The 16,484-nt window shown below is 41.5% G+C and overlaps 1 protein-coding gene across 2 annotated transcripts; it reads right to left on the reverse strand.

The window, feature by feature from the left end:
• Positions 1-7,174: 7,174 nt before the first annotated feature.
• Positions 7,175-14,475, reverse strand: ssr2 (signal sequence receptor, beta). 2 transcript variants are annotated; one of them, XM_041966911.1, is made up of 6 exons: positions 14,374-14,475; positions 13,923-14,108; positions 10,876-10,974; positions 10,494-10,602; positions 7,697-7,774; positions 7,175-7,546 (listed from the first exon to the last, which is right to left on the reverse strand). In XM_041966911.1, the coding sequence occupies exons 1-6, from the start codon at positions 14,448-14,450 to the stop codon at positions 7,436-7,438; spliced, it is 660 nt and encodes a 219-aa protein (XP_041822845.1). In that variant the 5' UTR covers positions 14,451-14,475; the 3' UTR covers positions 7,175-7,435. The 2 variants fall into 2 exon arrangements, with proteins under 2 accessions (XP_041822845.1, XP_041822846.1); XM_041966912.1 differs by lacking the exon at positions 14,374-14,475 and adding an exon at positions 14,219-14,311.
• Between the last annotated feature and the right edge of the window lie 2,009 nt (positions 14,476-16,484).

Below are 16,484 nucleotides of genomic sequence, written 5' to 3' on the forward strand. Positions count from 1 at the left end.
CAAGGTGTGCGCGTGTAGCCAGTTCGGCTTCATTTGTTCAGAGTTAAAGGCTGGAGAATGAAAGAAAAGCCAGAAAATTCATTATCAGGGGAAAAAACGAGGAAATATATAAACAGATGGATAAAACTATACATACAGACGTCAATAAATTAGCAAATATATTGTAAATGGAATAAATATGTAAAATAAGCAAATAAAGAAACACGTAGACAAATAGGTAAAATGATAGAGAGCAGCCTGGTTTGTGAACCACCTGCAGGCGGTTCAGAGATGAGCTGCTCAGACATGTTAAATGAGCGCGAGGGAGGCATGAAGGAATTCCAGTAAAGAGAAAAATGGTCTTTTCCTTGTAATGTTTCTAAGCTGATAAAAACAAGACCGGACCAAAATATAACATATGGAATGAGGAAGAATAAGCACATAGATCAAATTATAAAAGACATAGATACATTAAGAAATGTATAGACAAGTTAAACTATAAATAAACAAACAAATAAATAAATAAATAAATGAAGTCTATTGACAAATGAAAAATTCTCGAAATAATAAACGGGTAATGTGAACAGATATATAAAACTACCAATAAAATATAAATGTGGAAATATATAGCCAAATATAGAAAAATTATTCTAATCATCTTTTGTTTATGTATTTTATATTTCTTTATTTTTATGTTGTTTAACTTTTATTTGTTTGTTTTTCTTATTTATTTTACTGTGTTACAGCCTGGCCCAAAACTGAACAAGCAGAGGCAAGCTGCATTAGAGAAAATATCATTTACTAACAAAAGCCATAAAACTAGAGATAAGTGGTGTTATATGTAGCACTCCTTTTTATTTCACAAACATACACCTGCCATGGTCAAAGCCAGATTTTATAAGCTCAGAATTCTTGCAAAAGTCAAGCATTTTCTTTCCTTTTTTGATTTTGAAAGTCATTCTTTTTTTTTCACATAGACTTGACTACTGCAAAAACCTCTATCAGGTGTGGGTCAGTCCCTCATGAGCCGTCTGCAGTTAGTCATAAATGCAGCTGCCTGCATGTTAACTGGCCTTCTGCAGGTTTGCCCCGGTTGATCCAGCTGCCTGGAAAAGCTGGAATGCTGACCTGCTGACGAAGCCCCTGCACCCTGCCCTGCCTCCACTGGATGGATGGTTGCAGCCCAGCCCCGGTCATGTGCTGCTGATATCCCTTCCTCACAAGGGACAGTGAGCTCAATGATGAGGACCCTTTTGGCAGCTGCGGACCACATCACAATATCCGGTCTTTTTTTTTTTTTTTTTAACTTGTCCTGTCCAGCATCATAGCAGCTAAATGATAATCTGGTTGCTGTATCGTGCTGAACACATTTGCTCTGCCAAGGGGAGGCCTATGGGTAAGGCTCCTCTTGACAATCTGATTCATTCATTTATTTTTTTACTTTGAATCATGGAATCTATGTAATCTTGCTGGACCTGACCGGAGGGGACAGAAAAAGATGGAAAATAGCAAAAAGAGCAAAAGGGAAAGAAGAAAGGAGACAAAAAGATCACAGACAGAAGGAAACGACCCTTCAATCCACACCATCACCAGACAACAAACTGTTACACCTGTACATGAACACACCAGAAAATTTCCTACAACTTTTACAAAAACAAAAACAGAAACAGAAACAAACACACACACACAAAAACAGAGCTGCTAGTCATTAAGAGTTTCTTAATAATAACCAAAATCAAAAAGACATAACAGCGACCAGATACTAACTCACAGGAAAAACAGGAAAAATAAAAAGAAGAATTATCTCTTAGTAAATAAACCCACTGGACACCTCAGTGACTGTGTCAGCATGCAGAGGATGATTTTCCTGGCCTTAGAAATGATGTGGCCAGCCGAAGGGAACCTGCTGGGCCGTGAGCGCTCACTCAGCATCTCTCCAACAGCTCTGCTAACTTCTTCAGGACCTGGACCTGAGGCGCCCTTGTACCAGTGCCACTTAACACCCTGACAGGATGTGCTGTAAGCCTACGTTGCCTTGGCTGCACGGGGTGCACTTATCCTCGCTTCCAACCACTGGGAGAGATTTTGGGGACAGGATAGGGTGTCGTACTCTGCTCTTATCCGGAAGCTGAGATGTGTTGCACCGGATGTGGTGGTATCCTTCCATCGGGTCCACGTCCCTACTATCCTGCAGTCTTCCAATGACCTCTTTGTGCTGCAATCTGCTGATTGCTTGGTCGATCTCTGGCTGGCCCCTCCACTTTTGCCTTGTATGGGTGTTTACTTCAGTTGCCCTCATCATCTGTTCTCAGGAATCCCTTAAGTACAAGTTGGATCTTTTCCTGCTTAAATTCAACATTGATGGACATCAGGGGCAGTTGCAGCATGTTCTTCCCAAAGAGGCCTACCTGAGAAGCAGCGAGGTAGGCCCAACCACTTCCTGATATAGGCAATGGAGATGTCAGCCATCCTAGTGACTGCTGTAGATGGAAATTCGCTGACTTTCATACTTGAAGGGATTCTGGAAGAAGTCTTTCCTCCGCCTCCTCACCTGATCTGGTCTGCCCTGCGAAGCTTGGTTAGCCTTTGTTTCTCTTTCTGCCGGGGACGCTTTCCTCCACCTCTTGCGCAGCTGGTGTTTGTTGTGCAGAAGCTCCTTGATGTGCTTCTCCCTCCATCCCTTCTGTCTTGGAGCAGTCGCTTTCTTGGCTGCACGTTCGCCAAATCTTTCTCTACCTGCTTCATAGATGATGTTACTGAGTGTCTTAAGTTTGAGCTCTACCGTTCCTCGCAAGGAATGTCCGAACAGTGTGCTCATATGTTAATCGAGCATGCGTCATTCCTTCTGGTCCACTGCCCTCAGCCATTTGATCTAGTTGTGCCTTTCGAGGGTCTTGGGTTGGCTTCCTGGTTGTGTTTGGAAGGGGGTGATGTCGCTGCTGCTCTCAAAGGTTGTTTCCATCACTTGACCAACGTCCTCTGCTACTAACCCCTCAACACAGCCTCTAATTAATTATTTTAATTGAGTTCCCACCCCTAATTATTATAATATAGGATTATTTGCCTGACGCCCAAACCGGTGTAATATTACCATTTTTATGGTAATACTGGATATATGATGTACATGTATACATGAAGATCATACTAGCAGGATTTTATCGCTCCACTCATGGCTCCAGCAAACATCCTCTACCTCCAACGTTGGTTTTATTGACAACTTTCATCTTTTCTGGACTCGTTCAGCCTTTTTCAGGGCAGACGGTCTCCACCTCAATTCACTTGGGAACCGGTTTTTAACTTACAACATCATCCATGCTGTTCAGACTCATGAACAAAATTGACTTGAAACCCCCTCTGCTCCCCCCTCAACCCAGTTCCCCATGCAGCCCTCTTCACACAGCATCACTGTCATCACCAACCTGCGTCCTTACAGGCAGTTCATCCCCAGAGAAGCTTCTCCTCTCTGTCCCTCGTCATCCTGCTGCACTCCAATAAACTTTGGTCTTTTAAATATCAGATCCATCAACAACAAAACATTCAGTTGCCACCATTTTATTACCAGGAATTACTTGGACTTTTTGGTTTTAACAGAGAACTGGCTAACCCAAGGAGACTGCTCACCATCATTGAAGCAACCCCCCCGACTACTCATTCCTTCATCAACCAAGACTGTCCGGAGAAGGAAGGCGGGGTTGCTGCCATTTTTAAGAACAATTTTAAATGTACTCCTGGTCCCTACAACCATTTTATTTCATTTGAGCATCTGTGTTTTATCATATGGTGTAAAGAGCCTGTGTTTGTTTTAGTTATTCATAGACCCCCGAAACCCAATAAAGCTTTTATTCAAGAATCCTCTGATCTGTTGTCCCAGTGTATGGTCCTCTACAATAAAGTGTTGATCCTTGGTGATTTTAATATTCACGCTTGTTGCCCTTCTCACTCTTTTACTTCTGATTTTATTAAAATTATTGACTCCTCTAATTTAACGCAAGCAGTCCACTTTCTCACTCACTCTAAGGGCCAAACACTGGACTTGGTTTTATCCTCTGGTCTCAGCCCAGGCAGTTTTTTAACTAAGGAAATCTGTGTGTCTGATCACAAAGCCGTTTTACTTAATGTTATTTTATCTCCAGAGTCTGTTACTCAGGGTTTACCTTTCCGATCTCGTGTTTTTACTCCTCTTCTGCCTCTAGGTTTTCTCAACTTTTTACCTCAGCCTCCTCGACTGCTCTTAACACAGATTTTATCCTGGTAGAGCTGCTCTCTTCTTTTTATCAAACCTCAAACTCTATTTTAAATATTGTTGCTCCTTTTAAAGAGAGAAAGCGTAACTTAATTTTCCAACCCGGACTCAATGAACACACCCAATTGTTAAAGAGGATTTGAAGGCAAAATGAGAGAAGATGGAAAAAGTCCAGGCTAAATGTATTTTATCTCACATGGAAAGAAAGTCTTAAATCAACAAGCAGTCAAAGCGAGGACAGCTTTTTATTTTAACATTATTACACAAAATCAATCCAATCCTAGAGTTTTATTTAAGGTTTTAGACTCAGTTACTAACCCTAAGCCTTTTAATGATGCATCCACAGAACTGTTTTTAAATCACTTTGTTAAAAAGGTCAATGACATAAAAAATCAAATCGTTGCTCCGAGTCACACCATCACCGTAAGAAGAGAATTTCCCACGTGTTTTAATTGTTTTACTAATTTTCCTCCTTCATCTCTCTCCTCTTTAGCTGATGTTTTATCTCACATGAAAACAACCACGTGCAGTCTCGATGTCACCAAATTCCTCAAAGATGTTTTTAGCACAGTTGGGCCCAACATTTTATCCATCATTAACCTGTCCTTGTCAGAAGGTGTTGTCCCTCATTGTTTTATGTCCCTCCTTGTTTTAAACATGCTGTGGTCCAACCTCTTTTAAAAAAGCCTAATTTAAGCATCAATGATTTTAACAACTTCAGACCGATCTCAAGCTTCCCTTTTTATCCAAAGTTTTAGAGAAAGTTGTTTCTAATCAAGGGCTGCATGGCGGTTAGCACCGCAGCCTCACAGCAAGAAGGTCGCTGGTTCAAATCTCGGCTGGGGGGAGGTTCGAACCTTGAGGGCGGTGGCCTATCTGTGTGGAGTTTGCATGTTCTCCCCGTGTATGCGTGGGTTCTTTCCGGGTTCTCCGGCTTCCGCCCAAAGACATACATGTTAGGTTAATTGATGACTCTAAATTCTCCCTAGGAGTGTGTGTGTGTGTGTGTGAATGGCTGTTTGTCTCTCTATGTGTTGGCCCTGCGATGGACAGGTGACCTGTCCAGGTGTACCTGCCTCTCACCTGTTAATGCTGGGATAGGCTCCAGCTTACCGTGACCCGTAATGGACCAAGCGGTTCAGACAATGAATGAATGTTTCTAATCAGCTTTTAGGTTTTATAAATGGAAATGACGTCTTTGAGAAATGTCAGTCTGGTTTTAAAGCTCTACACAGCACTGAAACAGCTCTCCTCAAAGTCTCTAATGAGCTTCTTTTAGCCTCAGATAGAGGAGAGAGCATCACTGTAATTCTTTTACATTTGAGTGCTGCATTTGGTACCGTTGATGAAGCTATTTTAATTGATCATACTAAAACCTGAGTTGGCATCACAGACACTGCACTTGCTTGGTTTTATTCTTGTCTTTTAGATCGAACCTTTGTGGTCACCACAGGTCATTTTACTTCCTCCTCCGCCCTCATTGCCTGTGGTGTACCACAAAGCTCTATTCTAGGTCCCATTCTGTTTTCTATTTATATGCTCCCCCTAGGACACGTTATAGCCGACATAACGTGTCCTTCCACTGTTATGCGGACGACACACAGATATACCTCCCGCTGAGACCAGGGGACGCTGAAGGCCGAGCTGCTGTGTTAAGAGTGTTTCAACGATGTGAACAGTTGGACGGCACAAAACTTTCTACAACTCAACAGTTCTAAATCTGAAATGATCTTCATCAACCCTCCTCACTCCACCGTCCATACTGAAGACAGTCTCGGTCCTCTCTCCTCCAACATCACCCCCTCTGCCAGAAACCTGGGTGTTATACTTGATTCCAATCTTAATTTTCATCTTCACATCAAAAAGTCACCCAGTCCTGTTTCCTTCACCTCCGCACCATCAGTAAAATCAAACCTGTCCTCTGCCGGCCCAATTTAGAAAAGTTATCAATGCTCTAATTTTCAAATTTTCTTTGTTTTAGCCTCGCTGCACTGGCTCCCTGTACGTTTTAGAATTGATTTTATGGTTTTACTGATTACTTTTAAAGCTCGTTTAGGTCTGGCACCCAGCTACATGACAGTTACTGACACCCTACAAGCCTTAGATCCTCAGGCAGGTCCCTTTTAGCTGTGCCAGGGTCGAAACTCATGACCAGAGGTGACCCAGCTTTTTGGCTCCGAGCCCTCTACTCTGGAACGACCTGCCTGAGGAGATAAGGCTGGCACCATCAGTTCATCTTTTAAGTCACTTCCTAAAACACACTTTTATCGACAGGCTTTTTAATAACCTTTTTATTTACTTTTATTTTCGAAATGTACTCATGTGTCTTCTTTGTTGATTTTATTACCTTACTTTGCTGTGCTGTTCAGCACTTTGTAAACCTTGTTTTTTAAAAGTGCTATACAAATAAAGATTTATTATTATATTATTACTTTGTCTGCTGACTGACTGCTGTTGTTTCATAGGATTTAATGTTGTTACCAGAGCAATGATCAAACTTATGAGTTATTGCTGCTTTTTAATGCCTTGTTAGTTTTTTAAACATTCTTCCCCTTATATTAATACTAGTCACTCATATTTTTCTGCTACAATATGAGAAAGAAAAAAATTTTTTCCTAGTTCGGGATCAATAGAGCATATTTGAGTCTTGGGTTCACCTGTAGATTTTCCTTTTCCAAGCTTCCCATTTTGTTTGTTCTTGCTCTAAATATCAGACCCAGCAGACTGAGAACACCTAACATCTTTTTCCACTCCGAGCTGAAGATGTTTTATTAGTGACAGCTCTATGGAGCCAGTCGGCAGCTCATTAAACCTGCAGGAAGCAGTGACAGGTTTTTTCTCTGCTGCTGGATGAGATGAGCGGATAACCACAGCTTCATACTGTTCTGTGGTTCTGGTCATTTAAAACAATACGAATCGAAAAAAATGATACACATCAATCACAAAACTGTAAAAAAAAAAAAGGGGGGGGGGGGGTTTATTGATGTCATTTGAAGTTCAATGAATGGCTACATGTCACATGTGAATCCAGGTTCGAACAGATGTTCTGGATGAAGCTTGGACTCCTGCTGTGATCATGTTCTGTAACCACGCCGCACGTTTCTTGGTCACTGTTCATCTTCACTCCCAATATGGGTTATTAAGCTCCGCAGAGATCCTGACCCACAACCCAGTTCCTTCCTCCCCAAGCCACAAACCCAGTACCCAGGCTCTTCAGTTCTTCTTGGCCTTCGGAGAGTCATACTTCCTCTTGCTGGAGTACCAGAGGAGCAGAGGGATGCCGATGGAGGGCAGAGTCATCACACCGAATGCAGCCCAGTCCAGCTGGAGGAGGAAGACATGGGTCAGTGGGGTCGGTGCTGAGACCATTTAAACAGAAAGCATCAGATTTTCATATTTCTGATTAACAATATGACACAGAAAAGTCATGGTTCTGTTCTAATGGATCTTGTTTCCATCCCTGCAAACACTCACATAATGTGGAGAGAAGCGCCGGTCAAATTCCCTCTGAGCCAGAATACCGCCCTGTCCAGGAGCACTGGTGTAGCCCACCTACAGGAAGATCAAAACCACATCAGCTTAACCTCAGCATCATGAGGTCTGATATTTCTGCCTCCTGTACGAGATGACATGCCTAAAATAAATTACGTATTTCTTCACAACTCTCTCTCTCTCTCTCACACATTTTCTCTCTCTCACTTTTATTTATATATACACACACACACACATAAAGGTGTAGAGAACCACATTACTTTGAGTGGAAACCGAGAGGAAAACAGAAGTTGGACTGGACCCAATGTAGTTCTCTTACAGGCCTAACAGAGGAGTGGAAGATGCTACTGCAGCTCTGCTATATATGCTTCTAAAACAGGTAGATAACAATGACTTATGACAGGTTGTTATTTATCATTTTTTCCTTTGCTTTTAACACCATCCAGCCCCACATCTGAGTAGTAATCTGGTGTGAATGAGTAAAGTAATCCTAGGAATGAGTAGAGTAATCCTAGGGATTAGTAAAGTAATCCTAGAAATGGGTAAAGTAGTAACAGGAATAAGTAAAGTAGTCCTAGGAATGAGTAAAGTAATCATAGGAATGAGTAAAGTAGTCCTAGTAATAAGTAAAGTAATCATAGGAATGAGTAAAGTAGTAATAGGAATGAGTAAAGTAATCCTAGGGATGAGTAAAGTAATCCTAGGGATGATTAAAGTAGTCCTAGGGATGAGTAAAGTAGTCCTAGGAATTAGTAAAGTACTAATAGGAATGAGTAAAGTAATCTTAGGGATGAGTAAAGTAATCATATGAATTAGTAAAGTAGTCCTAGGAATGAGTAAAGTAGTCCTAGGAATTAGTAAAGTAGTAATACAAATGAGTAAAGTAGTCCTAGGTATGAGTAAAGTAGTAATAGGAATGAGGAAAGTAATCCTAGGGAAGAGTAAAGTAGTCCTAGGAATGAGTAAAATAATCTTAGGGATGAGTAAAGTAGTCCTAGGAATGAGTAAAGTAGTCCTAGGAATGAGTAAAGTAGTCCTAGGGATGAGTAAAGTAGTCCTAGGGATGAGTAAAGTAGTCCTTGGGATGAGTAAAGTAGCCCTAGGAATGAGTAAAGTAATCCTAGGAATGACTAAAGTAATCCTAGGGATGAGTAAAGTAATCCTAGGGATGAGTAAAGTAGTAATAGGAATGAGGAAAGTAATCCTAGGGAAGAGTAAAGTAGTCCTAGGAATGAGTAAAATAATCTTAGGGATGAGTAAAGTAGTCCTAGGAATGAGTAAAGTTGTCCTAGGAATGAGTAAAGTAATCTTGGGAATGAGTAGGGTAATCTGGTGTGAATGAGTAAAGTAATCCTAGGGATGAGTAAAGTAGTCCTAGGAATGAGTAAAGTAGTCCTAGGAATGAGTAAAGTAGTCCTAGGGATGAGTAAAGTAGTCCTAGGAATGAGTAAAGTAGTCCTAGGGATGAGTAAAGTAGTCCTAGGGATGAGTAAAGTAATCCTAGGAATGAGTAAAGTAGTCCTAGGGATGAGTAAAGTAGTCCTAGGAATGAGTAAAGTAGTCCTAGGAATGAGTAAAGTAGTCCTAGGGATGAGTAAAGTAGTCCTAGGAATGAGTAAAGTAGTCCTAGGGATGAGTAAAGTAGTCCTAGGAATGAGTAAAGTAGTCCTAGGGATGAGTAAAGTAGTCCTAGGGATGAGTAAAGTAGTCCTAGGAATGAGTAAAGTAGTCCTAGGAATGAGTAAAGTAGTCCTAGGGATGAGTAAAGTAGTCCTAGGAATGAGTAAAGTAGTCCTAGGGATGAGTAAAGTAGTCCTAGGAATGAGTAAAGTAGTCCTAGGGATGAGTAAAGTAGTCCTAGGGATGAGTAAAGTAGTCCTTGGGATGAGTAAAGTAGCCTTAGGAATGAGTAAAGTAATCCTAGGAATGAGTAAAATAGTAATAGAAATGAGTAAAGTAGTCCTAGGTATGAGTAAAGTAGTAATAGGAATGAGGAAAGTAATCCTAGGGAAGAGTAAAGTAGTCCTAGGAATGAGTAAAATAATCTTAGGGATGAGTAAAGTAGTCCTAGGAATGAGTAAAGTAATCTTGGGAATGAGTAGGGTAATCTGGTGTGAATGAGTAAAGTAATCCTAGGGATGAGTAAAGTAGTCCTAGGAATGAGTAAAGTAGTCCTAGGAATGAGTAAAGTAGTCCTAAGGATGAGTAAAGTAGTCCTTGGGATGAGTAAAGTAGCCCTAGGGATGAGTAAAGTAATCCTAGGGATGAGTAAAGTAATCCTAGGGATGAGTAAAATAGTAATAGGAATGAGTAAAGTAGTCCTAGGAATGAGTAAAGTAGTCCTAGGGATGAGTAAAGTAGTCCTAGGGATGAGTAAAGTAGCCCTAGGACTGAGTAAAGTAATCCTAGGGAAGATTAAAGTAATCCTAGGGATGAGTAAAGTAGTCCTAGGAATTAGTAAAAAACAAAAACATTTTTAAATCCTTTTCAACTTTTGTTCATCTGAATCCACCACGAAGACGAAACAACATATTAAATGTTCAGCCTGATGAACGTGGAGTCTGTGGTGGATTCAGGTGAATGTGGGTGAAAAGGATGAGCTCATTGTTTTTCTCAGCGCCCCAATTCAGGGAACCCAAGCTTGTAAATGCTTTTGTCTCCACTAAATAAAAGTTAATTATTTGTATTTTATCAGATGGAGGGAAAAATGTCCCAAATATAAATGAATAAAGTCTTTATTTTATCATCCATCAGTTGTGCTGGTGGAGCTGTTCCTTACCACCACCTGTCCTCCCTCCTGGGCGAGGTAGCTGACGGAGGCCGAGGTGAAGTTGAAGTATCCGGCCTTTAGGGGGCGCAGCACCACCGTGTGAGAGACGTTGCTGGCTCTGAGATTACGGTTAAAGATGAAAATGTAAAATAAGGAGAAAAGGTCAGACATCTCCGTGGTTTCTGCTTCACCCTTCAACCCCCACCAGACCATCAGCAGCCATGTCCCTTCCTCTACCAACATCGAAACAAGACCACGGGAAGCTGAACATGCGTCCCACCATCAGGCATGTAACCACGGCAACGTGGAGACCAGTTTCTGAGAGTAATGACTTTTAGAAACTAGAAAAACATTAAAATGGATTTATTTAAATGTTTCAGTTCAAGGATACGGAGCAATCCTGTCCCATTTCACGTTCAGCATTCCCGAAACAATCCCAAAATCTTCGGGAGGGAAGGAATCGTCAGACAGCTCCACCTCCAGAGCAGCACTGTGGAGACGGAAAAGAAAAGAATTCAGAAATTATTCCAACAACTCTGGGTCAAACTCTGGACCACAGTTCCCATCAAGAACCCAGAAGAATCAAACGGAACAACAAAGATTAACCAGAAGAAAGAATTCCGCCTTCACTTTCAAATTCCTCCCTTTCTTTGATCAGACAGTTCGACTGAGTTTTGGAAACGTGTCTAATATATCTTTTGACTTCACATGATATATATATATATATATATATATATATATATATATATATATATATATATATATATATATATATATATATATATAGACATTTTTATAGAGTTTTAACAGATAAAAAGCACAAGGAGAGAAATCAGAACGAGCTTCTAGACTGCTGAACTTGGGTGTATTTAAATGCTCTGTGGCAAGCTCTGTTGCTAGGCAACATATGACAACAGAAATTATGTAACCCTCCTTTTTTACACAGTCACATATGGATGCCATTGCTCCCCTCTCCAGCCCGCTGCTTCCTCGCCATCTACGCCCTCTTCCCAGCGCATGGACGCTATAATGTGTAGCAGATGTTGTTTACCAAATTCCTGAGTCATCATCATATGATTATAATGCTGCTTCTAACCAACTAACAACTCCTCTGCAGAAACCATCAATTCCCTCTCCTCCTTCATTCTTTCCTTTCTTTACAAAACTAGGCTCATTATCAATACAAATGTTTACCTGAACTATTTTCCACTAGAAAAGCAGCTCATCACTGAGGATGTCACGGTTACTTGATTTCATAATAATCCCTTTAATAAACATCACGATTAATCAATCATGAAGATTCATCAATATAATGACTTTCTATAAAGGCTCTGAAGCAGCTCATCAGATCAGGAAGAAAACAAAGTTAAACAACATCCGAGTGTTTCTGCTTGTCTCGCTTTGTTTTCCTTCTGTGTTTTCATGGGAAAGTTATTCCCTCCAAACGAACGGATTAAATCATCCAACGAGCTTCACCTCCTGCAGGATTACCAGCAGATTTGTAGCACTAAGTAAATGTTCAGTAACCTGTTAAATGATGGGAATATTTATCCAACATGACTAACATTAAACGTCATTTTCATAACTCTGGTTGGACTTACAGCAACGTGACAGTAGCGCTTAAATCTGTGAGGTAAACTGTGATTTATAGTTTACCGTTTAGGTGATCTACGGAAGTTTTCCAGGCATTTAAATCATGTCCAGGTTTACAATCCAGCCACAAAGTGTTGATTATTCACAATGATCCAGGATAAAACCAGAGCCTGACCGATACGGATTTTTTGAGGCCGCTGTTGATTCTGATATTTGGCAGAAAAGAATTCTGGTCCATAAGTCAGGACAGAGGTCAGATTACCTGTCCAGGTGGATCACAGTTCAACTTACAACCAGAGCATACTGAGAAAATCCAAGAGTCAGAAACAGTCCGGTCTGTTTTCCTGCATAAGCAGCATTAGGGACCAGACAACGTGTTAGCCCAGTTTTCCGAACATTTTGACCTAATCCCTGGAAACACTGCATCCCTGTACCTGGAAAGATGCGGTTGTTCCGGTTGCTTTAACCTCACTCTGAATAAAAATCTTTGAAGAACTAGCTGGTCTGGAAATGAAAAAGAAAAAATAGAAGGATAAACTGCAGTTGACTTATCAGCCCAATGGAGGGCTGGAAGATGCTACACGCTGCTAAACCTGGGCTGAAACATCCTGAGGGGAGTGGGAGCCATCTGTGGATTTTATTAAGAGATTCTGTTTCTGCTTTCAACACAATCCAACTACATGTTTTAACTCTGAGGTTTTTAGAAAGATTTAATGTGAGCAGTAATTGTATAGATTCTCTATACAAACAGGACAAAAGATCAGGTTTAAATCAGAGAAACTGCTCCTCTACAGAATCACCACCAGGGGGCACACTTTCACCTTTATCAAGATTCTTTACACAAAAATGTTAAAGTGGAATTTCAATTTTAAGGGTTAAAGGTGGTGTAATCCTAGAGTATGCCGATGAATGAAGCCAAGTCTGCTTCAGGGGAATAAAAATAGCCATGGACCCGTTGTTACAGCTTTAGAAACCGAAGTGAGGACTCACACCTACAACTTAATGCACAAAAACACGGCCACAGGAAAAACACCAATACACCCGACTCAGGCCTCATAAAACAGACAAACTTAAGAAAGTGCAGTTTTATAAACACCTTGGGGGCATGACTGAACACTGAATTTATGAGTAAATATGGACACCAGTGGTTTTTCTGTTCCTGGAAGACGTCTCACACTGAGACAACGATGACTCTTATCCTGCGTTGACTGAATCTGTTTAAGCTTTTCCTCTTGTGTTATGGTTTGGAAATGTGTCTTTTAAAGCACAATCAAAATACATACATTTTATTCTCAAGTCATTATGATTTCCAGGTCTAAATAGAGGCCTCTTAGCAACATAATAGTGATCTTTTTTTTAATGATGAAAAAGTGATAAATAATGCTGTTATCATGAATCACTCATTGTACAGTCTCTGAATAAATATTACGTTTAGTGGCTGGATTATAATCCTCCTGGATGTAATAATAATTTGCCTGGAAAACATCCATAGATCACGTAAAGAGTAAACTATCCATCGCACACTACGGCTCCGGAGACACTGGTGGCAATAGAAATGATAGCTGAGATCTACCACGTATTCATCTCATTCATCAAATCTACCACAGTTACACTGAACCTGGTCCAGTTTAAACCAGTCTGACCCAGAAAGAAAACCCCACTTCCAGTTTTAACTGATCTCAGGATGGTACCAGACACCAGGTCCTGGTTCTCCTCAGTGCTGAACCTCCACCTGGCTCCACTTTTCCTGGATTCTGGTTCAGTTCTTCAGTCTCCACCGCCGGACTGTCCGGGAACAGACACGTCAACACTCCCACCATCACCCACAGTCACATGACGACTCACCTGGAGCCCACGTTGTAGATGTTGTACTGCAGGGTCAGGTCTCGGCCCTCCACAGCGTACCGGTTCAGCAGGGCCTTGGAGGCCAGCAGACGGGCTCCCTCCTCTCCTGAGCCCAGCACGAGCACAGCCAGCAGCACACACGCGCGCAGCATCATCATCAACATAATGCTCACCTGGATACGAACACTGAAAGACAAGCTTTTTTCACTCAGATGTCCACAAATATCTACTGAAGAAGGAAAACAGAGAAATGGCCTGAGGATGAGCTTAGTGAGTTAACTGAGAGGAACGCTTACGTGGCCTACAAGAGTCGTTTCTCTTTCCTTTAACTGTCAGATTTACCGCAACTTGGTACCAACAAGAAACTCCCAAGAGTTTTCTGAGAAAGGCTGAAGAAGCTGAAAATAAATATAACAAGAAGAAACGAAAAAGGAAGCAGAGACACACTTACCGTGGAATCTCCTTCCAGTCGCAGACAGCGAAGGATCCTGAGCAGCGCATGCGCAGTGAAAGAGGCTGTTGTGGCATGACGTGTACCGAGAGGCACTAAGGAAGACCACAGACCGCACTGCCCCCTGCCGGCGGGGAGGAGAACTGAGCCCGCTTGCTGCAGTGCCAAGACACCCGACCCCAAATAAACCTTAGTTCCCAACTTAGTCCCCCATTGAGTCCACATTAAACGCTTGTGAAGCTAAATAAAATGAGAAATACTTTATCCAAGAGGGAAATTGCAATGTTGAAGTCTTTTGTTTGTCTGTTTTTTTTTAAACAACAATAATAATTAATTAGATGCCTTCTTCAAGAGGGCAATGGCTGCTGGCACAAGTGATTTCCTGTATCTGTTTGTGAAGAATTATTCATTACGTTCACTATTTTGTTCAGCATTCTTCTCTGGACAATCAGCTCCAGCTGCTCCAGTTTTCCCCAGAACCAGCTTTTTTGATGATGCTGCTGCCCCAACACATGCTGCAAAGCTGATTGCACTTTCCACAGCAGACTTATACAAGATATGCAACATCTTGCTTCAGACATTGAAAAATTTCAGCTTTCTTGAGCAGTGGTCTGCTCTGTTCTTTCTTTTAGATGCCGAGAGCTTGTTACAGTTGAATTCAGATTCAGATTCCTTTATTAGTCCCGAAGAGGGGAAAATCACAGTATAACAGCAGCAAGACACACTGGAAAATAAATAGTAGGAAATGCAAGACTAGATAAGATGAAAAAAAAATAAAATAAGATATTTAACATAAAATAAAAAAAAGATGAACTTTAATTATATCTATTACAGAGAGGATGTACCTGAGAATACATGTAAGAATAAAAAATCTCCCAAGTAGAAAAAAAAGTGCAAAAAGTGAAACATTTAAATGAATAGTGAGGTGAAATGGAGTAGGTGGTGCAAGAGGCCAGTTGTTAGTCATTTATTTGTCTGCAAACTAGCGGGCACTTTCTTTATCGGACAGTGACAGCAGCCACAGCAGGACCTGCTGTTTCTCTCCTTCACACACTGTGGATGGAGCAGCCAGTCACTGAGGGAGCTGCCCACGATGCCAAAATGTCCTGTAGAGGGTTGCACATGTTTAATAGGGATGACAGCTTAGCCATCATCCAGGGGTCATCCCGAGACAGCTGCCCCCCCTCACCAGACTGTCTACTCTCCTCCTGTTCCTGATGCTGCTGGCACAGCCAACTATTCCATAAAAGATGGCTAATGCCAACACAGAGTCATGAAAGGTCCTGAGGTGTGGTCTCTGCACTCCAAAAGACAGCAGCCTTCTGAGTAGGAACAGTCGCTCTTCTTGGCCAGGGCATTGGTGTTGTCCGACCAGACCAGATTGTCATTAAGGTGAACACCCAGCCTGCATCTCTGATGGGATGGGGCTGCATTAGTGCCTATGGCGTGGGCAGCTTCCACATCTGTGAAGCTCCATCAATACTGAAAAGTACATGGAGGTTTTAGAGCAACATCTGCTCCCATCCAGACAACGTCTCTTTCAGGGAAGACCTTGCAGATTTCATCAAGACGATGCTGAACCACATCCTGCATCCATCACAGCAGCATGGCTTCACAGGAGAAGAGTCCGGCTGCTGAACTGGCCTGCCTGCAGTCCAGACCTTTCACCACTACACAACATCTGGAGCTTCATGGAAGCAGAAATCCAGCAACCAGGTCCAGGACTGTAGAGCAGCTAGAATCCTGCATCAGACCAGAATGGGACAACATTCCTCTCCTAAAACTCTGAAGAGGGGATGCTAAACAATGCTAAACATACCCTGTTCCAATTTTTCACAGATGTGTTGCTGCCATCAGATTAAAAAAATCATATTTTCCATGAAATGGTAAAATGGCTCTATTTCAACATCTGATGTGTTCTATTAGGAATTAAACTGATGAGATTTGGTTATCTTTTCATTCTGTTTCATTTATAATTTACAGAGCTCCAGGTTTTCTCCATGATTTGATCTTTCCCGCCGTCATCCTCAGTGAGTGCAGAGCTGCTTTACAGCATGGCTCAGCATATGATCAGACTCTTCAGCCACCATCTTTCCATCCTCAGAATCATC

The sequence above is a fragment of the Melanotaenia boesemani genome, chromosome 17, assembly GCF_017639745.1.
Source record: "Melanotaenia boesemani isolate fMelBoe1 chromosome 17, fMelBoe1.pri, whole genome shotgun sequence".
Lineage (NCBI taxonomy): Eukaryota > Metazoa > Chordata > Actinopteri > Atheriniformes > Melanotaeniidae > Melanotaenia > Melanotaenia boesemani.